The following is a 25,323-nucleotide window of genomic DNA, read 5'->3' on the forward strand; positions in this document are numbered from 1 at the left end:
CTAAGACCTCGATATTGGAGCTAAAACTCTCAGGTGAGAACATAGGTATAAATCTCTGTGACCTTAGACTAGGCCATGCTTTCTTACATAAATTGCGCACACAACAGAAGAAAAGACAAATAAATTGGATGTCATCAAAATTTTAAAAACTTTTGTGCTGCAAAGGACACGATCAACAAAGTAAGAAGACAAATTATATAACTGATAAGGGACCTGTATATCTAGAATATCTAAAGAGTTCTTACAACTCAATAGTAAAAAGACAAATAACCCAGTTTAAAAGTGAGCAAAGGATCTGATTATGTATTTCTATAGATGAGAAACGCAAGTGGCCAAGAAAGCACATGAAAAGATGCTCAACATCATTAAGGCAATGCAAATAAAAACATAGTCATACACCATGACAGCCATAGTAAAAAAGGCAGATAGGAACAAGTGTTGGTGAGCATGTGGAGAAATTGGAACCCCAAACATTCCTGGTGGGAATGGAAAAGGGTGCTGCTGTTCGGAAAAACAGATTGGCAGTTCCTCAAAAGGTAAAAATAGAGTTACTACATGACCCAGCAATTCCATTCCTAGGTACTTATACAAGAATAATGAAAACATACGTCCACACGAAAATTAGCACACTTATTTCATAGCAGTGTTATTCATTAAAGCAACAAAGCAAAAACAAACCAAATGCCCATCACCTGATGAATGGGTAAGTAAAATGTGGTCTATCCATACAATGGAATGTTATTTGGCAATAAAAAGGAATGAAATTCTCGTATGTATTACGAGAAAGCTGAAAACATTATGCTAAGTGAAAGAAGCCAGTCGTGAAAGACCACATATCACATGATTTCATTTATTTGAAATGACCAGAATAGGCAAATCCATAGAGATAGAAAGCATATTGATGGTTGCCAGGGGCTGGGAAAAATGGGATGTGAATGCTAATGGATGTGGGGTTTCCTTTGGGGTTATAAAAATATTCTAATGGGATTGTAATGACAGTTACACAAGACTGTAAAGGTGGCTTATGCATTTGAACCATTGAATTATACACTTTAAATGAGTTAATTACATGGCATGTAAATTATATTAGTAAAACAGTTATAAAAAACACACAAAAAAACCCAAACACGCACAAATAAAAACCAAACACCAAGGTGCCTTGTGGCTTTCTTTGTTGAGGGCAAAAAGGAGTCCTGGAGCTCCAGATATGAAACTTTCAGAGTTAGTCCCATTTGTTTGGCTTAGGATGGGTTAGGGGGTCAGGGCCCAATGAAGGAGGATGGGAGTGTCAGGGTTAGTTCTTCCAAGAACATTACTGAACATTTTGGAATCAACAGACTGATGAAATCACTCAAGTGCAGGAGGCTAACTCAGGTGCCAAGGGAAGCATTCCAGAGGACTCTACTTTCCTCTCCCTGAAGTCCTTACACAGCCGGACTAGGGATTGGAAAAGCATGTTGACCTCAAGTGCCCTACCTCAACTGGCCTGCATAATCAGTCCTCCCCAGGGCAGAGCGGAGCAGAGCCTATTTGTCATAATGCCGATGGCCAGACGTGGACAAAGAATTTCCACTTTACTTAGACATTTTCACAAATAGGATTAGAAATTTGTATGCTCTGGATAATTGGGAAACTTCCCTGCCAAAAGACGGAAAATGTTCCAACAGTTCAATTGAGCTCCCCACGAAGTGAATTACCCATATGGTTTGAGACCCTGTTTACTAATGACAATCAACAAGTATGTACTGAATGCTTACCATGTTGAGGGAAGAGATCGTGGTAGAGTTATCAGAATCAAAGTTTTAAATAACAATGCTCGCAACATTCAAGGAGATAAAAGACTTGTGGCAGAGAAGCTGGACTGATGATGATGATGATGACAAGAGTCAAAGGGAGAAGGAGAAAGAGCCAAATGGAAACCCTAGAGTAAAATGCAAAACAACTAAAATTAAAGAGTCAACAGATGAGAATAGCAGTATATTAGACAGAGCTGAGGACAAAAAAGTTCGTGAATGGGAAACTAAATCAGAAGAAAATATCTAGAAAAAAGCATGGAGAGACAAAAGGATGGGAAATACAGAATAGAGGGAAATCTACAGGAAGGAACCATAAGGAAGTCAATGCATGTGTGTCTGGATCCTAGAGTGTGAGGAGAGAGAGTGGAGCAGAAACATTAAGAATTTCCCTAAATTGATGAAAATTACTAATGCACAGATTCAAGTAACCCAGTGACTCCCTAGCAAGATAAATAAGATAGAATCCACTCCCAACGTGACACATTGCCAAAAACTGCTGAAAATTGAAAGAGGGGACATTTTTTTCTTTCAAAGGATCAATAATAAGCTTGACAGCTGATCTCACAACAGAAACAGTGGAAGCTAAAAGCCAGTGGAACGGTATATTAAAGGTCTGAAAAAATAGTAACAGCCAAAGTCCTATTCCAAATGAAAACATATTCCAGGAAATAAGGTGAAATATAGACATTTTCCAACAATCACAGCACAGTTCCAAGAAATATTTAGCCACTGTATTAGTTAGGGTTCACTAGAGAAACAGAATCAACAGGAAATATTTGTAAATATAAAATGTATAAAAGTGTCTCACATAACCCTGGGAACACGGCATCCGAAATTTGCAGGGCAGTCTGTGAAGCTGACGATTCCGATGGAGGGTCTGGATGAACCTCACAGGAGAGGCTTGCCGGCTGAAGCAGGAAGAAGAGCCTGTCTCTTCTTAATCCTCCTTAAAAAGCTTCCGGTGATTAGATTAAACATCATTCATTGCTGAAGACACTCCCTTGGCTTATTACAAATGGAATCAGCTGTGGATGTAGCCGACATGATCATGATCTAAGCCTATGAAATGTCCTCATAGTAAAAGACAGGCCAGCACTTGCCCAACCAGACAAATAGGCACCAGCACCTGGCCAAGTTGACACATGAACCTGACCATGACAGCCATTACAGTGGCCTGCCTGTGCTCAGGCATGGGCTGGAAGCAGCTTGTGAGAAGCACTATCTCAGTGCATCATCTTGGGGAGCCCCAAAAAGCAGCAGCTGGGATCTTCAGGCAACTCTATACCCCTTAGCAAGAGATCAGAGCAGTGCATTTTCATAGCCACCCAGAAGGGTATACCATACTCATGAATTGCAGAACTCAAGGGTGTAAAGACATCAGTTTTTCCCAATTTGGGATTTCAGTGACATCTCAAACAAAATTTCAGTAGATTTCTTCTTTGAAATTGACAGCCTGGTTCTAAAAGTCCTATGGAAGTACAAAGGGCCAACAGTAACACAGTCGGTCTTGAAAACGGTCCAGGTAGTAGGACTTGCTCCACTGATGATCAAGATTTATCATAAAGCTACAACATTCACACTGTGGGATTTGCACGAAGATAAAGAAAGAGTCAAATGGAATAGAATAGAGACCCAAAGCAGACTCAGGGATGTACGGACAACCAGTTTTCCTGAAAGGATGGCCTTTCCAAAAAATAGTGTTGGGGAAATTGGGGAACTGTATGCTAATAAATAAAACTTGATTCCTCCCTCACCTCATAAACAAATACAAATCCCGGTGAACTATAAATGTACGGGTGAATGGCAAAATACTAAGGCTTCTAAAAAATAGCATCAGATGGAAAAACGTTGATGAATTCTACTACAATAAAACCAAGGACTTATGTTCAATAAGAATGAGCACAACAACAAACCCCACAAAAGGAGTGAAAACAATGCACAAATTGGAAGAAAATTATTACAACACATAGAGCTCCTATGCAGACTATATAAAGAATTCCTATGAATGACTAGGACAAATACAAAGACAAAGACAAATAATTCAACCAAACTCGAGACTGGGCAAGAGGCTCTAGCAGACATTTCACAAAAGAAAATATCTAAATAGCTGAAAATTACAGAACAATATTCTCAAGTTCAATAGCAAACAGAGAAAAGGCTAATTTAAATCATTGTTCACCCATCTGAGCGGCAAAATTTAAAAGACTGATAACACCAAGTGTTGGAGAGAATGGTCGATTGAATTGGTCCCTCTATTCAGAAGATGTCCAGATCCTAATCCCTGCAACCTGTGAATATGTCACCTTACATGGCAGAAGGGACTTTGCTGATGGGCTTAAGTTGAGCATCCTGAGATGGGAGAATATTATGGATTGTCCAATGTCATCCCAAACGTCCTTGTAAGTGAAAGAAGGAGCAGAAGGCTCAGAGTCAGAGAAGGAGATGGAAAGATGGAGGCAAGAGGTTGGAGTGATGTGAGGAAGGGCCACGGGACCTGGGGCCACTAGAAGCTGAGAAGGGCAAGGAAAAGGACTCTCCCAGGACCCTCCAGCAAGCCCCAGCCCTGCTGACAGCTTGGTCATGGCCCAGGGAGACCCACTTTGGACTTCTGGCTCCAGAACTACAAGATGATAAGCTTAGATTGTGTGAAGTCCCACAGTTTGTGGTGATTTGTTACAGCAGCCAGGGAAAACTAAGACAGAGAGGGTGGGGACAAGGAATTGTTCGTGGAAGTATAAATCGGTCCAACCAGTTGGGGAAACAATCTGGTGTTGTCTACTAAATTCCAATAATCACGTGTGTACTCTCTAACCCTGCACTGTCCCTCCTGGGTATACAGGCATCAGAAAGGATGTGTTTACACCCCGAGATCTTGGGATAAAAATGTCATCACAGCATTTTTTTTTTCTTTTCTGATAGCCCCATCCTGAAAACAACCCAAATATCTGCCAATGGTAGAGTGGAGAAATTGTGGTATCTTCATACAATGGAATACTCTACAGCATTAAAAGTGAATAAATTCGAGTGAGTGTGCGCACAAGGAAAGATGGTGGAGGAAGTGCTAAGAAAAAAGATCCCTCTGGTTCCAGAAGCTCTCCTGAAAAAGAGGAAGGCTTGTCAGGCCCCCAAAGCCAGCCAGGCATACCAGGCACTTTTGGAAAAGACGCAGAGGAAAGGGAAATGGTTCAGGTTTAAGTGACTGAAATTGTATTTAATGATTCTCAGTGGCAGCAACATGACAAGATATGCCTCAAACGGCTAGAAGTGAAACCTCATGGCTTGGAAATGCCAGACGAACATTCCTTGGCCCTTGTAAGTCACATCCAAAGGATCCATGGGGTAGGTTTCCTGGTGCAGAGGGCCTTTGAGAGTCTTCGCTTGAGGGGCATTTTCAGTGGCGTATTTGTGAAAATGACTCCCACAACTCTGAAAATGCTGTGTGCCGTGGGACCTTATGTGACCTGGGGGTGTCCAAATCTGAAGTCTGTCCGGGAGCTCATCCTGAAGCACGGACAAGTCAAAGTCAAGAAGAAGGAAATCCAGTTGACAGAAAATACAGTAATCGAGGAGCACCGGGGGAGGTTTGGTGTCTTTTGCTGGGAAGACCACATTCATGAATTTGCCTTCCCAGGGGAGGATTTTGAGTGGATCTCCCAGTTCATGTGCCCATTCCATGCTACCAAGAATAAAGTGGGCGTTTTCAGGGAGATGGGCTCACCTGGTTATCGAGACGAAAGCATCAACCGACTCATCCGACAGCTGAAGTAGACCCAGAATCTCTGAAAGCACACTGCATTGGAGGCATGTGTTTGTCTTCTGAGTTGTTGTGGAATATCTTCAAAGAAGATTATTTTCTGCTCTGTCTTCACAAACTGGAGGGGAAGGATCAGGCAAAACACCGTGGGTGATGTGCATGGCAGGTACCTCCCATATCACAGCCCGGTTCCAAAAGAAAGCTCCAGTGTATTTTTCCACGTGGCCGCTCTTCCGAAATCAGCAAAGGATGCATAGGTGCCGTGGAGGTGGGAGTCCTGCTGTCACACTGCCCTGCAGTTTACTGTAGGTGGATACTGAAGCCTGAACACCAGGCTCCCAGCGCCCTGCAGCTGTGCACTGAGCCCAAGGCCTACCTGAACCCAGGGGACTCATTCCTAGGGCCTCATTTTGGAAAGAACTTGAAATACACACAGAATAAATTCCAGCTAACCTCAAAACCATGAGTGGATCTCATAAAAATAAAGTTGAGCGAAAGAAGCCCAGTTGTAAATATATTCTATCATATATTATCAAATACATATGTGTGAGTGTATTGTATTATTTCATTATGTAAAGTTCAATAACAGGCAAAAATAAAAAAATATACATTTTTAGGGGCAAATTATTAAGAAAAGAAATGAAGCAGTTACGATTAAAGTCAGAAGAGTCATGTATCTTTTCAGGAAGGAAAAGGGAAGTAATTGGGAAGGGCTAGAGGGAGACTTCTGGCCATTTCCTATTTGCCTTGGGTGGTGGGTAAATGGGTGTTTCCTTTGTGATAAACCATTGGGCTCCACGTTTTGTTTTGTAGGCTTTTCTGATGCATGCTAAATTTCACTGTAAGAAAGGACTAAAAACATTTGAGGTAGATATGAAAACATTATAGGAATTGGGAAGGCTGGTAGTAGCATTTTTTTGTATTTTCCAGTATCTTTGAGAAAGTTCATAATAAAAAAAGGAAAAAAATCTTTAAAAATTCAAGACAGTATTAACAGAATAGCAGAATATAGTCAGTAGAGAAAAGCTAGACTAGAGAAAACTGTACCAATCAAAGGGTCAAAAGGGAACCACAGATGAACAAACAGAGAGCAAAAATAAAATAAGGCAGCAGAAATCAATCCAAGCACATAAGGAATGCCCAGTGCGAGCAGATGACACTATTCTAATGGAAAAACAGAGACTCTCCATTTGATAGAGAAACGAAATCCAGATCCATGAGATGTGCATAGGACTAAATGGTAGAAAAATATACACCAGAAAAATACTAACAAAATTAAAGTTGGTAGAGCAAATCATTTTCAGTTGAAATAAAGCTCTGTGCAATGGGGAAAAGGGTGGCGCTTCATACGGCTAACACGGTTTGCCAAGAAGAGAGGTCATCACACAATTGAACGAAAAGAAAAATGGAAAAATCCATGAGGGACACTTTAGTATGAAACCAACAGAACAACCAAACATACAAGAAACATGGACATAGAGAATTTTTGAAGAATAACTGTTAATAGTTAGTTGCATATTGCATTTCACACACACACGAACTAAGTAACAGAAGATGTATTAACAAATACAAGTATTTACAGCCTGTAGTCACACAGACCTATAGGGAAATGCACAAAAAATTAGAAATCAACCAGAAAATGAGTGCTAAAACACATGATACTTTTAAGACTATAAATGGGCTAAAGGGGAACCAAAAATAGAAGTTACCAAGTATTTAGAATTTAATGAAAACGAAAGTGCCATGTATTAAAACCTGTGGGAGACAATGAAAGTAATTCTCAGAGGGAACTGTGTCCCCTCAACTGAATTTATATGAAAACGATAAAGATTTTAAGATAAGTGAACAAATTTTCTCCTTTTTTGGGGGGGGGGGGCAGATGAGAGTGCACAGTCCGGGAAACTAACCAGAAACTTTCTATTTTTGAACCCACAAAACGAACAACAAAATTAATCCAAAGAAAATAGGAGGAAAGAAAACATAACCTGAAACGAATGAAACAGAAAATAAACAAAAACTAGACTGAAACCATCAGCTTTTTTTTTGAAAAGACTAGTAAAACAGACAGACCTCCAATGAAAGACATCAGAAAAAAGAAGATCCAAATAAACAAGAATGGAATTAAAGAGAGGGCATAACGAAGAGATTAAAGAATACAATTATGAACAACTTAATACCCCAGATTTGAAAACCTCAATGAAATGGACACTTTTCTAGGAAAACATTTATTACCAAAACTGGCCCAAGAAGAAAGAGAAAAATCTGAATAGGCGAACAAGGAAGATGAAATATTAAACACCTAGCTCCAAAAAAAGGCATCTGGAAATTGAACATGTAAAAAACAAAACAAACAAACAAACAAAAAACCCAAGCCCAACCCAACCAAATACAGACAACCAAATTTGAATTGCTCAAAATGCAAAAGGATATCTCCATGAACCTGAAGTAGGTTTAGTCTTCATGAGTGGGAGAAAACAGCAAAGTTTTAAAGGACAGTATTAATACCTATGAGTACATACTGTAACTACAAAAGACACCTCTAAAGAATTAAAAGATATGCAGCACACATATTTGGGACATTTGTACATGATGAGCAAAAAATTAATATCTAGAATGCGTAACCAATTGCTACACATCAATAAGAAATGACAATGCAATGGAAATTGGCAAAGCTTTTGATTGTCACAGAAGTTGAAGTAGAATTCCAAATGGCCAATCAACAAGAAAAGCTTTGCAACCTCAGATTCAAACAGCAAGACACCTTTACCACCCATCAGGTGAAAAGAGGTGGTACCATTCGGTCATATCCATGGGAGGTGGCGGAGTAACCCACACTCACAAGAATGTCATTGGATAACATCCCTGCAGGCGGCGATCTAAAAATGACTCGTAAACCTGAAATATTATATGCAAACCTGAAAAAATTGATGTGTGTGTCCAAAGGGTATATGCAAAGCTGTTCATTTTAGCAGTGTAAATAGTGATAGTGTAAAAAGTGACAGTGGAAAAAAGCCCAGCAACATTTTAAATGCAGTGTGTGCATCCAAACCATGGCATATTAAACACTAGTCCAAATTAACCAACTAGGGGTCTCTAAATCAACATGGCATGATTTAAAAAATATTGGCAAGTGACAAAAGCCAAATGCAGAGTCATTTGTACAATATGATACCATTTTTATAAGACACACACAATATTATATAGTTCTAGGTAAATAGAAAAGGATGTAAAGGCATTTTAAAGCATCTGGAAGGAGACAGGTAAAACTGATAATATAGGGGGGATATTGAGGGGTCTCTGGGGGAGGGGGAGGGAGGTGAGGAAGCCAAATTTGGGAGGGGGTTGTAGGTTAAAGAGAATATTAATTTTATCTGCGATGCTTTAAGTTTTTTTGTTTTTTTTTTGTGTTCACTCACTTTAATAACAATATGTTTACCATGTTATCACCATGGAATGTAAAGTCAGACCAAAAATTTTCACAAGTGCAACAAAGCATTCTGTAGTATATCAAATCTGTATATAATCCCTTGCCAAACCAACTTGTTCATAAATCACTTATCACCTTCAATACAGGTAAGGTGTTTTGTTCAACATTTGTGAATCTTACAGAGAAAATAAACAAATACTATACACATTTCAAGTCCTCATTTTCTTTTGATTAGCACTTTACATACTTCTATTTCAAGATGACATTTAAAAGTTATAACAGCAGTAAAAATATAATTCTGCAATTATAAAAGAGTTAAACTGAATCCATAATTAAGTTATTCTCATGTTTATTAATAAGCATGATTCTAAAATAAATACTACTTCTAAGCAGCTCTGTTACCAGGTTTTCAGGTTTAGTTTAAACACACATATGTTCAGTTGTGGGAGACATTACAATGTTGTATTCCATGCACTTTTCTGAAAGAGTTCTTTAAGAGTCAACCAGCCCTAGAAACCAAAATGCGAAACAAGTACAGAAGGTAAGCAGAAAAAAATTAAATTAATTTGGGTAAATGGTATTCTTACATAACAGCCAAACAATGCGATATTCTGCCTGCTGTCTTTTTTAGAGCTAATTTCACCTATAAGAGTTCAAGAATGTGGACATTTTACCATTATCAAGATAATCTGAATGACATGTTTCTTTTGTGCTAACTTGATTTCCCTGAATGACCTAGTTAGTGAACTTGTCACCAATAATTTGGTCACCAGACAAATCAAGCCTGAAAGAAAGGAAGCCAATATTCAAAAAATTGTGTTACTGTCTGAACGTACTCAATTTATTTTCAGCATATATGTGTAACCTCAATTTGAAGTGTCTTAACGAAAGCAAATACCACCAGCAAGACCATGACATCATCTCTTCTTCTAAAGTTAAGGTTTTGCCCAGTATTCTTTGTACATGGAATAGCCCATACCAAGAGTCATTGCTCCCACAACAAAGCCTTGGGCTGCAACACGCATGTGAATCAGGTGAACGGACATTTTAGTATTTCCCCCGCCCTTCAGTTTGTATAATCCATATGCAACAATTGCTGCAAAACCTGCCATCCCAATAGGGACAAATGGTGCCTCTCTAGCTTTTCGGATAAGTTTAGATCCCTGATCTTCATCATATGAAGATAGAGAAACATCTGTGTTGGTTGACATAATGATTGGTTGAAGAATCTTCCACTACCGACGACACCCGTTAAAGTCTCTGCTTTAAGTTTTTAAAAGGAGAAAATTCATGTCATGTTCACGCAATTAACAATAATAACACACAGACAAATGGCGAAGAGGGCACCTCAGCAGGGGCGTTTTACTGTCGCTGAGTGAGCATAGCCCACCCATGAAGGGTGACAGGCAGGCCAGATGCAGGACTAAGTAGAGACCGCTCAGGTGGGGAGGGAAGGCCAGGTTGAGCAGGTGTCTGGGTGGAGCCTTCTTTGAGTTGGGGAGGCTGGAGCGCAGCCATCGTATTCGGTCATCTAGGAAAACCACATAAGAAAGAATAATAGTGTGAAAGTGTTTCTGTTTGTTTGTTGTTTTCTTGTGTTGCCTTTGGTGCCCAGTTGGACTGCTAGAAGGCTCCCGAGGACCCCTTTGGCAAGCACAGCAAGTGCAACTTTAAATTATCCATCTCCAGATTGATCTTGGTTTTAATTTGTTAAGGCTGGGCTGGGTCAACTGGGCAGACCCCCGTGATACCTGCCTGGTCCCAGGCAACTTTGGAGGTCCAGCCCCTGCCAACAGGGCTGTCTCTGAGAGTGAGCCACTAGAGGCCTCATCTTCCTGAAGTCATCTGGGTTCCTCTTGTCACTTGCCTGGGGCCACTTAGACCAACTCAGGCTCTCCCAGCCTCTCTCACCACTGCGCAGTGAGAACTAAAGCATGCCCTGTGCTGGGTGAGTGCTTCGCAGTCAACCCTCCTACTCACCCTACGAGAAAGGTATTCTCACACCCATTTTACAGGTGAGAAAACTGAGGATTAAAAAGGCAGAGCTAAGGGCAGAGCCCAAAGCTCTTATATTGAGGTCTTTGATCCATTTTGAGTTGATTTTGTATGTGGTGTGAGGTAGGGGGTCATCTTTATTCTTTTGTAAATGGAGATCCAGTTTCTCCAGCCCCGTTTTTTGAAGTGACTATTCTTTTGCCTTGCGGTCAAAAATCATTTGGCCATAAATGTGAGTGTTGATTTCTGAGCTCTCAAATAGATTCTATTGGCTTATATGTCTGTCCTTGTGCCAGTACTGACTGTTGTTTTGATTACTATGGCTTGGTTATAAATTTTAAGATTGACAAATGTGAGGCCTCCAACTCTGATTTTCTTTTTCAAGATGGTTTTGTCTATTCTGAGCCCTTTACTTTTTCATTTAAATTTGGTGATTGGCTTTTCCAGTTCTGCAAAGAAGCTGTTGGAATTTTTATGGGGATTGGCTTGAATGTATAAATTCCTTTGGGTAGAATTGACATCTTAACAATATTTAGTCTTCCCATCCATGAACATGGAATGTCCTTCCATTATTTAGGTTTTTTATTTCTTTTCTTTCACATCCTTGGTTAGATTTATTCCCATATATTGGTTCTTTTAGTTGTTCTGGCAAATGGATTTTTTCCCTTGATTTCTTCTTCAGATTATTTTCATCAAGAAGGATTACTGGATTTTGTCAAATGCTTTTTCTGCATCAACTGAGATGACCATGTGTTTTTTTCCTTCATTGTATTAATCTTATGTTCAACCATGCTTTGCATAGGTGGGATAATTCCCAATTGATCATGATCAATCATTATTTTAAGGTGCCGTTGAACACAGTTTGCTAGTGTTTTGTTGAAAATCTTTGCATCTATATTCGTGAGATTGTGGTCTGTAATTTTCACTTTTTTTGGTGTTTTTTTTTTTTTTTTTAACATGGGCAGGCACCAGGAATCGAACCCAGGTCCTCTGGCATGGCAGGCGAGCATTCTTGCTTGCTGAGCCACTGTGGCCTGCCCTTTTTTGGTGTTTCTAAGTGGCTTTGGTATTAGGGTGATGTTGACTTTGTAGAATGAATTAGGGAGTGTTCTCTTCTCAATTTTTTGGAAGAGTTTGAGTAAATTGGCGTTAATACTAATTTGGTTTGTATTGATGACTTCAGTAGCCTATATACATTCGGCTCCTATATCCCTTGGTCTCCCTCCCACCACTTTATGTTCTTCTTGTCACAAACTACATCTTTATACATCATGTGCCCCATATGATGGCTTATGTTTTTTTATGCATTTATATTTTAAATGATGTAAGAAGTAAAAAGTGATGTTAAATAAAAATGCAACAGTGCTGGCATTTATATTTAACCATGTAGTTGCCTATATTGAGGTCTTGGTTTCTACATATGGCTTCCTTTTTTTATTGCAAACTCCCCTAGGCTAAAGCCCCATAAGGAGCCCCAGAGAAGCTGGCTTCACAATCTTTTTATCCTCTTGCTCCCTAGTGACTTGTCCTCCCTGCCTGACCGACCAGCCTGCAGGATGATGGTGGCCCCTATTCAACAGTTTTAGTCATATTTCCACCCCCAGTTTTATGGAGGCTTGGGGCCTCATAAAGTTCAAAGTCTGCAACAGTAATGACTAGGCTCTAGCTTGGCTTGGGCAGCAGCTGCAGGCTCAGCCGTGGGAAACTCCCAGTTGCATGAAGGGGTGCTGGCGACTGGGGCCCTGGGGGAGCCTCCCTTCCGCCTGGCCCTGCCCCCATGAGGCCCAGTTTTACAACCTGGCACCTCAGGCCCCTCTCCTTGAACTTCATTCAATGTCTTTACTGTCAACTCCTCCTGTGCCCAAGCAGCTGGGCAGCTGCCACCCCCTGGGATACCTCCAGATCCTGCGTGCTTGGGGGCAGGCTGGTTACTGTCGAGCAATGTTCGGGATGGAGGAAGCAAAGATATTTGAAAGGAAAACTGTTCATTGGTCATATGATTCTAGTCCTTCACTGCCAGCAGGGGTGTCTCTGCTTTTAGTGCTTATTTCATCTGCAATGCTTTAAGTTTTTAAAAAGAGAAAATTCATGTAATGTTCATGCCATCTCCATGGGCCCCAGTGCTGGTTCAGGTACCACCAAAGCATTTCCATGAAGTCCTCAATGCCTCCCTCCTCTGATCTTTCTTACACTCCTTGTTTTGTAAGTTGTAGGTATCTGGTAGACCTGCGAATTGTCTTATTCCGTAGAGATTCACTTCTCTTCATCCCAGGCTGGGGGAAAAAATACTTCTGCTTTCTTTTCCTTTCCTTTCCTTTTTTGCATGGGCAGGCGCTGGGAATCGAAGCTCGGTCTCAGGCATGGCAGGCGAGAACTCTGCCTGCTGTGAGCCACCGTGGCCCGCCTACCTTCATTTTCATATCCGTTTCACTATCCTCATCTCTAAATGCGTCTCTTTTATAATTTTCCTTTTGAGCCGGTTAGAGCATCTGTCTGTTCCCTCGTTGATTTTAACGAGTGAAATAAATTTTAAACACGTTTATATTCATATCTGTACGAGAATCATGGCTTTATCTTTTTCTGAAAATTATCTTTTAATAGGGGTCAGACGGGCTGAGTTCGAGTCTCACATTAACCACTTACTATGTGGTTTTGGGAAATTTCCCTGAGATGAATCTCAGTGTCGCTGCTCTGAAAATCGAGGGTGGTGCAGTTAGAGAGGGAATCCCAGAAAGGAGCGTCTTGATTCTTTAACTCAGTCCGCTCTGGCCCCGCCCCAATCAACGGCCCCGCCCCCTCCCCGCCCACGGCCCCGCCTCCCGGCCTTGCATGGGCTCCAAAGTCCCATCGCCCCCGCGCGAGCCGGGAATCCGACCTAAGCCCAATCCAAGCAGGGCGGCCGTACTCCGCTGTCCCCATTGGCTGACGGGAGGCTGCGGGGGCGGGCCCATCCCTGCGATTGGGCCGCCCGGGGCCCAACCCCTCCGAGGGCGTGACGCGGATCCAGGGCTGCCGGCTCGGCCCAGGCGGGAGTCATGGAGGCCGCGGCGACGGCGGTGGGGACACGGATGGCGACGCGGCGGAGGCAGCGGCCGCAGCAGGAGCCCTCCGAGGCGAGCGCGGGGGACCAGGAGTTGCAGAGCCCGCAGCGGCGGCGGCGACGGCGGCTGCAAAGGAGGTGGGAAGCCGGCGCGCTGACTGGTTCCGCGGGCCCGGGTCGCCCCGCTAGGAGCGGCGGGCTGGGGGGTCCGGCGCCCCGGCTCGGAGACCGCGACCCTAACTCCTCTCCACTATCCTCCCACCCGGTCGTGGGGAGGGGTTCTGCCTTCCTGCCGGTCCCACCGCCGGCCCCGCCCCCAAGCACCGCCGGATGCTCGGGGGCTCCGATGGGGGCTCCTCCCTGCGGGTGTCAGAAATGGGGGTGCAGACCCGAGGGCTGCTGGAGCCTCAGCGTCCTCACCTGTCAGAGGGGACCAACACCTCCCTCCCAGGGCCGCTGCTGAGGCACAGGGTCCCAGCCTGGCCCTTGGGGTTGCCCAGTAGATGCCAGCTGATGGAACCACACTGGACAGGACAGTTTCTGGAGGGGTAATCTTTTTTGAACTGAGTCGACTTCAAAAGGTGGGGAATGGGAGAGGAAGGGGGACAAGAGTCTTCCGGTTGTGGGAAACAAAATGGGTAAAGGCACAGAGGCAGAAAAGTGATGCCAGAGGCCTTCTGGGTCAGAGCTCCTTCTCTCTTGGGGCAGACCCCTGATAATTGGGCTGCTGGGGGGAAGCTAGAAGCACAGACATAGCCTTCTGGGCATGCCATCCTTAGCCTTGTCTTTCAACCCAAGAGAATGGGTCTGAGGAGTGCTTCTGGCTGAATGTGGGTGGTTGGTGGGAGATGTTTAGAGGGAAGGCATGCCGAGATGGTGGTTTCCCTACTTAGGGGAGGCAGAAAAGGTGGTACAGATGAGCTGGTGTAGACAGATGATTGCTGTGAGAGGTCCTGGTTGCTGGGAGCTTAAGGGATAAAGTAATTGGCCATGGAAAGGGGATTAGGAAAGAGGAAGGTGGTGTGACTAAATTTAAAAAGTAACATCTTCTTTGGCATCTCCACTTTAATTGATCTCATCCCTCCTGCTCCCTCCTGCAGTTCATGGGGTGTCTAACCTCATCCCACTACTCTGGGCCAGGAGTTGGAGACGGCAGATCCTCAGGAGGGAGTTTTGCTGCCAGGCCTCTGCGTAGAAGTAGCAGATGATCCCAGTTAACGAAGAAGTGTGGTAGAATTAGAGGATTTTAACTTGAAGCCCAGGCCAACAAATGGCAGCTACAGTATCTTCTTATTGCCTCTCACTGTCCTCTCTCTTTTCTTTTAAATAAAGCTGTTACTTTAGATTTAACCAAGGTCTCCCAACTTCATGTCCCACAGGTTCTCTTCCCCACGTAACATCCATTCATGAACACCTGGGGAGTTAGTGCATGTTCAGCCGAATGCACTTAGATGCTAACTATAGAGAAAGCTTGGCCTCTGCTGTCTAAGGAGCTTAAACCTTCTAGTGCTTTGATTATGCCTTACCCTTTGGCCATAGCAGAACCTGTGTGCCTTGGGAAGTAGGCATCTTTGGTCTTTAGGCTCTGATATATGGATGGCTGTCTTAGAGGGTTCACAATCAATGCATAGATGCCCGAGTGGAAAGCGATACCTGGCGGCCACTGCAGGCCAATGTGGGCAGATCAGAGCCTACCAGCCCCTTTGGTTTGGTAACTTGTTTCTGTAGTTTGTATTAAGAAATGTAAGCTGGAGAATTGGGGAGAATCGTTCATGTGCTTCTATTCTTTATCCTTTTATTAAAAAAAATTTTTTTTTGAACTCTCTCCTTGCTCAGAATGGAAGAGGGTCAGGAAGAAGCAGTTTTCCGAGAAATAGTCAATTTTTCCCCAGATCCTTTGCCAGGTGAGAAGCCAGTCCTGAGACTCTTACCATCTCTACGGGCCCTAGTACTGGTTCAGGTACCATCAAAGCATTTCCATGAAGTCCTCAATGCCTCCCTCCTCTGACCAGTTAGATATTATGACAAAGACACCACTCAGCCTATCAGCTTTTACTTGTCTTCGCTGGAGGAGCTCCTGGCTTGGACACCCAGCATGGAGGATGGCTTTAATGTGGCCATGGGGCCCCCAGCCCGTCGCCAGCCCCCCCTGCACAGCCAGAGGCCCCGGACCTTGCTCTGCCACGACATGATGGGCGGGTACCTGGATGACAGGTGAGGACCCTGCCTTCTGTTCTCTTTGCTGCATGTTTTCCTTGGATGGGAGGTGGGATGGAGTGAAGGGAGGGCTCTGTGTGGTAGAAAGAGCACCAGCTTGGAAGTTGTGAGATGGACTTTGCCGCTAATGGAGAGAGGCACAGGCCTCAGCTTTTCATCTGTAAAGAGAAAGAAGTGGGTTAGGTGACATCTCCATAAACTGCCTAAACTTGAGCCCTAGACTGTATGGCCCTGGGACTTGTTTCCTCACTTGTGTTGTTTCCAGAACCTCCTTTACTTCAGCCCAGATCTCATCCTAGGCCCCTTGGCTTCTGGCTTCTAATGCTCAGGGTTGTTATAGTTTCCACCCACTCATTCCAAATTAAGGACATTCCATCCAGCGATTTGAAATGCAGATAAAATGATCTCAGGCTGCTCAGAGCTGGCTGTCCAGGTCTAGATGAAGAGAGCTGGGACTGCCCTGGGTGCAGCCCATGTGATGCTCAGCCCCAGCCTTCCAATACAGCGAGGCTGCCTCTTGCTTACTTCTCTGAACAGGGTGGCAGAGCTGGAGACGTGGAGCTTTTCCATGAACCCTCCATTTTTCTCTCCTATCATTTCTTCATCTGTTCGCTGGAGCTAAAAATGCTTCTTTCATGCACATCCAATGACAAATGCCTAAATACCCCAGTAAAAATGTTTCCCTATGACTAATCCTCTGCCAGTAAGAACTATAGCTTGCCCATACTTCTTTCTCCAGTCCCTGCCCGGTGCTTGGCACAGAGTGAATTTTCAGTCGTGTTGCTCGAATGGAGGTAAAGGGTTATGCTCCCTTTTACCCTCGGAGACCCTTTTCCCCGAACTTGACTTTGCACTGTCTTTCTGCAGGTTCATTCAGGGCTCAGCAGTGCAGGGCCCTTACTCCTTCTATCACTGGCAGTACATCGACATCTTTGTGTACTTCAGTCATCACATGGTCACCATCCCCCCGGTAGGCTGGACCAATGCTGCCCACAGGCACGGGGTCTGTGTGCTGGGTAAGAGCCAGAGACTCCCCTCTGCTGAGCCTGATTTGGGAGGCTTTGATGAGATGGCTTGGGCTCTGTTTGCTTCTTTGTGAGCCACGCTCTTTGCCCAGGCCCTGCCTCTATAAGCTAAGCAGACATCAGCAAATGTTTTCTGGAAAGGGCCAGGCAGTGAAGATTTTCAGCTGTGTAGGCCATTTGGTCACTCTTATGCCAGCAATTAACTAGCACAAAAGCAGCCAGAGATGACAAGTAAACACATGGGCATGGCTGTGTTCTGATAAGACTGTATCTACAAACACACTGTGGGCTGGATTTGTCCTTTGGATCATGGCTCGCCAACACCTGGGTCAGAACAGCACTTCTCAGGTTTTAACCTGCCTTGGAATCATTTATGGAGCTGGCGACTGAGACGGCTGGGTCCCACCCCAGAGTCGCTCACTAAGTATCTGGTGGGGCCCAAGAATTTGAAGGTCCAACAAGTTTTCAGTCGAGACTGATGCTGCTGGTCCAGGAACTGCACTTTGAGAACTCTGGGGTTGGAGGAAAGTGGTGCACCAAGTCAGAGCTCATTTCGTGCCTGTCCTTGCAGGGACATTCATCACAGAGTGGAACGAAGGTGGCAGATTCTGTGAGGCCTTCCTGGCAGGAGACGTGCGCTCATACCAGGCTGTGGCAGATCAGCTGGTCCGAATCGCCCAGTTTTTCCACTTTGACGGCTGGTTGATCAACATCGAGAACTCCCTGAGTGTGAGCGTGGTCTTTCCCCTAGAATGCACCTTCCTCCAACTCCCATGTCACTGTGCCATCGGCCCCACCTCTCTCCTTGGACTCACGGGTCCCACATCCTGTGCCCTTCCTGTTTGGCTCCCTTTTACAACAGAAGCCACTTTTCCGTGTTTTCCAGCAGGGCCAACTCTGAAATCTTAGGTGCTTCATCATGAGAAGAAACCTTCTCCAGCTCTGTTTCTAGAAACCCTGCTTGGCTGAGCCCTTGCTTTCCTTGTTCCTTCCCTTTCTCTGTCTCTGCTTGGGCTGGATCCCCTTCATGACCACCTCTCCCCTTTTACCTTTTCCTTTTTTTTCCTGTCTATGCCTTTCCTGCTTCACAAAGAAGGGGAAGTGGCACATCTGGCTGGGCTGTCCTCTCAGTGGCTTTGGGACCCGGGGACTTTGGTGACCTGTGTTGTTTCTGGGCATCCTTTACTGCTGGGCTTGACTGTCTTCCCGTCGGTCCTGCTCCAGGAGCACTTCCTGACCCTAGCTGAAAGAAAGACATTTCTGGGCCTCCTTGAGCATCTTGTCTGTACTCCTTTCTCCAGCCGGCTGCAGTGGGGAACACGCCGCCTTTCCTTCAGTACCTAACCACACAGCTGCATCAGCAGGTCCCAGGGGGGCTGGTGCTCTGGTACGACAGCGTGGTGCAGAGTGGGCAGCTCAAGTGGCAAGATGAACTCAATGATCAGAACAGGTGAGCCCTGCAGGCCAGGTGGCCCCGGGCACTGGGACCCAAGTGGGCAGGAGAGAGACAGTACTGCACGGCTGCCCACTGTGGGTGTAAAGGGGAGAAGACAGATGTGCTCCGATACCCTGGTCATCACGAGACAGGACTGTATGCCCATTACCACTGGCGCTGTCCAGAGGCTGCCAGCACTGACTTCTTGGCTGGGTCCCTGCACCTTGGAACCTCCTGGGTCCAGGACAGGCCGCTCACAGCCCATGTGTTGCCAGTGGATGTGCGTACTGGGTGGGAAGGAGATGGCCGAGTCCCTTGGCCCTTGCTACCCTGCAGGGTGTTCTTTGACTCCTGTGACGGCTTCTTCACCAACTACAACTGGCGGGAGGAACACCTGGCACGGATGCTGAAGCAGGCCGAGGGGCGGCAGGCCGACGTGTACGTGGGAGTGGACGTGTTTGCCCGGAGCAACATCGTGGGGGGCCAGTTCGACACAGACAAGGTGGGCAGCGGCTTTGTGCCGGATGGCCAGTGGCCCACAGGCCTTGTGGCCTGCGTCTATGGGGCCCAGTGTTTCTTTTGGAACCTTCATTGTCATCCAGAGAGGTGGCATTCTTTCTTCCCGGCAGCCTGTCCTGAGGCCCAGCTGCATCCTAACCTGGACCGCCTGCCTCCAGCCCATTCCTCCAGGCAGATAGTGGGTTGTGTAGTGTGGGCAGCAATGGCAGCATCTTGCTCCAACTGGTTTTCTCCTTCCAGCTAGCTCTTCTTTTTTTTTGAACCACCTTCCTTTAAGGGCACTGAAATGATGCTTCAAGCCATTGGGGTACACTTAGGGAATGATGGAGGTACAGTGCCGTGCTTCCTTCATGGGAGGTTCGGGGGTTAATGACCACCGCAGAATCGCCAAGTTTGGAGAACTGCTAGTTTAATAACTAGTGAGATCTCTGTGGTAAGACAAGTCATGTCAGCAGTGATAAAGTGGGGGGTGGGGGGGTGGGAGCTGGGGGCCGATGCACCTGGTGCAGGGGAAACAGCCTGTCTCCGGACTGTCAATTCTGCCCTTCCCCAGTGCCAGTGGGAGGTTCTCAGCCATTAATTAAGCTCTAAGTGAATAAATTAATCCAATAACTGAAGATTCTCTTTACCCCTTGTGATTTTGATGATATAATGAGAGGTGTAAGTGAGAGAGATGAAAAGAAGGCAAGAGATGCATAGCTTGTCAGCATCCCTACGTCCAGCCCCCACCCTCTGGGGCATTGCCCCCCCACCCCATGCCCTTCTTACCACTGCCTTCATGGCACCCCTACTAGTCAGTCTCTGGAACTACAGGGGAGGCGAGGCATAAAAGGCCCTAAATGGAGTTGGAGGGAGGGGGATACTGTACAGCGTCAGCCCTCCCTTTCCAGGCTGGACCCTACAAGAACCCATCTCTGTGTCCCTGGTGTCCAGAAGGCCTAGCTGGACCCTGGTTGGCGTCTTGACGTGACCAGCATTCTGGGGTGGGAGGCACCTCCCTGACTTGTGTCTCCCTAGTCGCTGGAGCTGATCCGCAAGCATGGCTTCTCGGCGGCCCTGTTTGCTCCTGGCTGGGTGTATGAGTGTTTGGCGAAAGAGGATTTCTTCCAGAACCAGGACAAGTGAGTTCTGCCCATGGTTCTTTCTGGGCACCCCAGGTTCTTTCTCCAGCTTCTCAGAATAGCTCATGTCTTGCTCTCCAAGGACCCCTTGCTGGGGGTGGTGAGTAGCAGCATCCTGGAGACCCAAGAAGCAGGGAAGAGCACTGGCTGGGGAGCCTGCAGGACCACTTCCCTCAGGCTTGCACCTCTGACAGTTGCCTAGTGGGGGAAGCTGCAGTCCATTCTGGAAGGACTGCCTTGGATGGATGTGGGAAACCCTCGCATTACGATGTGCCAGCTGGAGGGAAAACTCCCTGTTACCCTGGACTTGAGCGTGGCCTCTGCATGTTTCCTGTGTAGGTTCTGGAGTTTGCTGGAACGCTATCTGCCCACTCATAGCATTTGCTCCTTACCTTTTGTCACATCTTTTTGCCTGGGCTTGGGAACCCGACGAGTCTGCTATGGACAGGTATGTGGGTGAGCATGCTGGGAGGTGCAGGGAAAGATGGTTTCCTGAGTGTGCTGGGTCATGGCCTAAGGGCCACCTTTTCTCTGTATTTTCTGGCCTTAGCTGGGCTGGGTAGGGGGGAGCCTGGGGGTATATGGATAGGGTGGATGGCAGCTTTGCTCTTCCCTGCCAGCTCTGCTTTGTTCTCCCCTGCTGACTCCTCCCTCTGATTCTGCCTTTTTGTTCAGGAGGAGGTGGTGGGACCCTGGTACCACCCTGGTGCCCAGGAGATCCAGCCCTTGTTTGGAGAGCACAGACTGGGAGGGGACAGCCAGGGCTGGGTGAAGACCCACTGCTGCCTGAGGGACGCCTGGAACGGGGGCAGCTCCTTGCTTATCCGGGGGGCGATTCCTCCCGAGGTGGGAGATGTGGCTGTAAGGTGGGTGAATGATGGAGCTGAGACGCGCAGGGATCAGCATTTCCCCTTGTTCCACATTGGTCACTAAGCTGGATGGATAACATAGGGAGCAGGACCGAGAGCTGCAGCCTGTTAAAGAGTCTGAGCTGGGTCAAAGTCTGTCCTTGGGTTGCGAGGACTCGAGTCCCTGTTCTAGGGGAGCAGAGGCGAGGAGATGCTGTTGGGAGCTGGCTCAGGGTCTTAGCAGAATTTATCTGTGGTTTTATCATAGGCTCTCTCTTCTCTAGGTTATTCTCCTTGCATGTACCAGTGCCACCCAAAGTTTTTCTGTCCATGGTATATAAACTCGAAGGGCCCACGGCTGTCCGGGTGGCTTTGGAGCTCACCACAGGGGACGCCAGCAGCTGCCACATTGGTGGCATCTCGGTGCTGAATGGTGAGGAGATGGGGCAGGCCTGATGCCTGTCTGTGGGGCCACCCTTTCTCCCTTTCTCCTGCTCTCCCACTCTGCTGCTTCAGGGACGTCTCAGGGAGGAGAGGGCTGGAGAAGCTCCCGAGGGTGTGGAGCAGCTGGCCAGGCCTCCTCCTGGCTGCAGCCACTGAGACAGTCCCATAAAAGGGGCTGGGAGGTGGCAAGTGGGGAGAGCCTAGGAGGAGTAAGCCCTGGCCAACCCCAGATCAGCTTTCTGTTTTGTTCTGTCCTCCTGGACGGCACGTTCACCTGTCCTCTTTCCCCAAGGCCCACAACCCTTGTTGCTGGCACACAAGCATTGGGCCCCACCCAGAGGGTCCGTCTGAAATCCAGAATGTCCCCTGCTGAGTGGCTGGGAGGGCTGTCCACCCTCCAGGTGTGGTTTTTCTTTGGGAGTCTCTTCTTTCTCATTGGGGATACGTCCCCCATTTCTCCAGCAGAAACAAGCACGAAGTACAGTCCCCGGCCCCTCCGGGTGCCCCCTGCCAAGCTGGCCAGATGGGCGGGCCGATGTGGCCAGACACTCAGCGGGGGCTGGATTCAGCGGTGAGTCCTCTCCTGACTGATGTGTCCCCAGCAGCGAACGGCCACACTGTGGTGACAGAACCACAGAGCCAAGAGGTTGCAGAACATGCGGAGACCTTGCTTAGATCCCCAGGGACACTTTGGGACAAGTCTCCCTTCCCGCTGTGGCTCGGGGCCTCAGACGAGCAGCTCCAAAGTGCTGGACTGAGCTGGGCCCACATGACCTGCCTCTTTTTGCCTCTTGCCAGCTGTTACGAGGTGAGTCTGCGTGGCTGCCTCCTGCAGGATCTCTTCATTAACTTCTCCCGGCCTCCGGGCAGCCAGGAAGAGGAGTCCTTCATCTGTCGCCTTGGAGAAATCCAGGTAAGATGAAGGCCACGGTGGGTGAGTGGGTGGGTGGGGGCGAGGCCTGGTGGGAGCTGGTGCCTGCCAGGAGATCTGTTCCATCAGAGATGAGGCCATGCCGCTCTCTTCTGGTTCAGAGGGGGTGCAGCAGGCAGCTGGAGGAGGGCCCCTCACCTCCCCATGCGCGCGGGGCCTGTGCTAAGGTGTCTCTCTTTCTGCAGGTGGTAGGGGCGAACAGCCTGCTGACCCCTCTGGCTCAGGTGCAGGCTGTCACTGTCTCCTGCATCCATTGGCAACGAGTGGACCCAAGCTTGGACAGGGCCCCCACGAAACTCCAGCTCAGCTGTACCCTGCACTGGTCATACCTCCTCCCCCAAGTCCACTGCTTCCGAATCTACTGCCGGACTGGGACAGGAAGCAGCTCTCACAGGAGGGAGCTACCAGGGCCAGAGAAGCCCACACTCCTGGGCCTGGCTTTTGCCAACCAGTACCGGGTAGTGAAATTGGCAGTGGATGCAGCTAGGCCTGGCCAGGATGGCCGGGTGGAGCTCCTGGTACAGCCGGTCCCCCAGGAAGGGTTTTTGGTGCCTGAGGCTGAGTGGGGCAGGGCAGTCTTGCTCTACTCCAGTCCCCATGGGAGTGGACATTGAAGCCAGTGGTCTGTGGCCTCAGGGTTGAGATTTTTTTCCCTCCCTGGCTGCTCCAGGCCTCTGCTGGGCGCGTGACATGAGCAGGTGGTGGCAGGAGACCTGGGGCCCGAGGGCAGGGGGTGGTCAGTTCCCTGAGGCTGCAGGTCGTGGCGGGGACATGGGAAATAGGAAATGTTACATGTTGGTGATAGGAAGTCATTTTGCTGGGCTCCCTGAGGTGAATGGGGCCCTCTGTTTTTGTCTTATCCCTCTCACAGTTTATAGTTCCAAGATAAAATTTAAAGGATTTGGGAAAGTTTAGTCTGGGAAATTCTGTAAAGGACCTTTCCTAATAGGCTCACGATTTTTAAGCAGAAGATGGCAGCCTTTCATGTCTGCAGACTGAACTATTAGAGATGAGCTGAGCTGGTGGCGGGAAGTCTCTGGTGCAGGCCTCAGAGATGCTGCCGAGAATGAGGGCCAGACAGCGGAGGCCAGGCAAAGAGGCAAAGGCCCTGAGACAGGGTGCCCTGCCGCTGGGAGTGGGAATGAGCATGGGCGCTCCTCGGGGCAGGGGTGGGGGGCAGTTGCCCTCTCACTGAAGCCCCCCTTCTCCTAGTATCCTTCTTCTACCCACACCCAGGCTGCCCAGTGGGCTGGCATGGTGGAGCAAGGGGCCCAAGTGAGCTAGAGGTAGCTGTTCCCCAGGACCCTGGGCCTTTGTGGCAGCCTCCTGATGTGGCGGTCTCTGGCCAGCATGGCCTTGAGTGACCCCTGTGGTACCTCCCAGCCCTCCTGTCTGGCACCTCTGGAGGGCGCACTGTGACCCTCTGACAGCCCAGGCACTCTTGAGGTCTCACCTTCAGGCTGCAGAGGATCATGGTGGGCAGGAGATCGCTTCCTGCCAGGGCTGATGCTAAGGGTTAGACCACTCCAGCTGGACGTCACCACCAAGCCTGCCTGGTGGCTGAGGCTGCAGTTGGGGGCTGCCATTAGGCAGCAGAACAGCCACGCTGCCTTTCACCCTTCCTCTGGAAATGGGGCTCTTTGGACACATGTAAGAGATGGGGCCTAAAAACCTTCATGGGCCAAAAAACCTTCATTGGCCTCTTCTCAGCAGCTCGCCTTGCAGTGGAAAGGGAGTCTGCTTCCAGGTGCTGGACTTGGCCTAGCACTCTGCCGCCCCTGCTCCCCTGGCCCTGAGATGCAGGGCTGCCACCTGGGTGAGTGGATTCTGCACCCCAGAGTCTTGTGTCCTTATCCCACGGGGGACGTCTTCACTCCTCCGTGTCTCACTGTTGGGCCCAGCCAGCTGGCAGTTCCAGAACGAGCAAATGTGCTTTCTTTATCAGTTGTGTCCAGAAGAGGGGGAGAGCACTCGTATTTGACAGGAGCAACCACTTGTGCTGACTGATTCCAAGGTGGAGGCCGCCTCTCACCCTGGGCCTCTCCTTGGAGCCTAGAGGGGGCTGCACAGTGCTGGAGGGAGAGGTGGGGGTGCAGCCAGGCGAACACAAGCGTCCCAGTTCGGAGTCACTCACTTCTTTGAATTTTGTTTTCTATAATTCCTGTCTCTCCCAGTCTGGACCAGGGATTGCTGAGAGGGCCTTACTGGCCTCTCCCTATGTCCCCGAGCTGGGAGTTGGCGGCTGGGCAGGGTGGCCCGCCTCTCCTGGGGCCCCAGCGGCCGGAGCATGCAGCACTGTAAGCGGCCTTTCTTAGTTCTTCAGCAGTCCTCCTGTCCTTTTTTTAAAAAGTGCTGGTTCCCTGAATATTTTATGCAGAGAAGGAGAGAAAATTTATAGTGGCAATTATTTTCTCACAGTCTGGTGAGCAAGCAGTTAGAAGGCAGGGGGTTCAGCAGAGCTCGGTGTGCAGTGACTTGTCCCTGTCCCCAAGAGCATGGTCCCCAGCCCCACCAACACTGAAGGCGCCTATGCATGAAAACTAATATGTCGGCATTTAAGCCTGTGCCCTCTGGTGGCTGTAATCACACTGAAATAAATTGCCTGGCCTTGTGGAAAACGAAGAACTCAACTTGTCATGAGACGCAGTGTGGGCCGGCAGCACCGCACTGGTTTCAGGATCTGGGCTTTTTAACTTTTGGCCTGGATCCTGCCCCTCCTCATGCCCCCTCCCCTCCCTCGGAGCCTGGGAGTGGGAGTCTGGTCCCCCCGC

General features: G+C 47.6%; 1 protein-coding gene and 2 pseudogenes across 3 annotated transcripts; 2 read left to right on the forward strand and 1 right to left on the reverse strand.

Moving 5' to 3' along the window:
- The first annotated feature begins 31 nt into the window (after nucleotides 1–31).
- LOC143688322 (ribosomal protein uL30-like pseudogene) lies at nucleotides 32–8,824 on the forward strand (annotated as a pseudogene).
- Nucleotides 8,825–9,558: 734 nt separating this feature from the next.
- On the reverse strand, nucleotides 9,559–10,233 carry LOC143688323 (HIG1 domain family member 1A, mitochondrial pseudogene; annotated as a pseudogene).
- Nucleotides 10,234–13,975: 3,742 nt separating this feature from the next.
- Nucleotides 13,976–24,770, forward strand: ENGASE (endo-beta-N-acetylglucosaminidase). 3 transcript variants are annotated; one of them, XM_077166146.1, is made up of 14 exons: nucleotides 13,976–14,150; nucleotides 15,849–15,916; nucleotides 16,025–16,226; nucleotides 17,097–17,245; nucleotides 17,826–17,983; nucleotides 18,556–18,704; nucleotides 19,026–19,191; nucleotides 20,226–20,329; nucleotides 20,669–20,777; nucleotides 21,005–21,195; nucleotides 21,462–21,610; nucleotides 22,084–22,192; nucleotides 22,420–22,534; nucleotides 22,738–24,770. In XM_077166146.1, the coding sequence occupies exons 1-14, from the start codon at nucleotides 14,008–14,010 to the stop codon at nucleotides 23,164–23,166; spliced, it is 2,241 nt and encodes a 746-aa protein (XP_077022261.1). In that variant the 5' UTR covers nucleotides 13,976–14,007; the 3' UTR covers nucleotides 23,167–24,770. The 3 variants fall into 3 exon arrangements, with proteins under 3 accessions (XP_077022261.1, XP_077022263.1, XP_077022264.1); XM_077166148.1 differs by having other exon boundaries at nucleotides 14,135–14,150; nucleotides 15,998–16,226; XM_077166149.1 differs by lacking the exon at nucleotides 13,976–14,150 and having other exon boundaries at nucleotides 14,367–15,916; nucleotides 16,029–16,226.
- The last annotated feature ends 553 nt before the right edge of the window (nucleotides 24,771–25,323 follow it).

Source organism: Tamandua tetradactyla, chromosome 6 (assembly GCF_023851605.1).
Source record: "Tamandua tetradactyla isolate mTamTet1 chromosome 6, mTamTet1.pri, whole genome shotgun sequence".
NCBI lineage: Eukaryota > Metazoa > Chordata > Mammalia > Pilosa > Myrmecophagidae > Tamandua > Tamandua tetradactyla.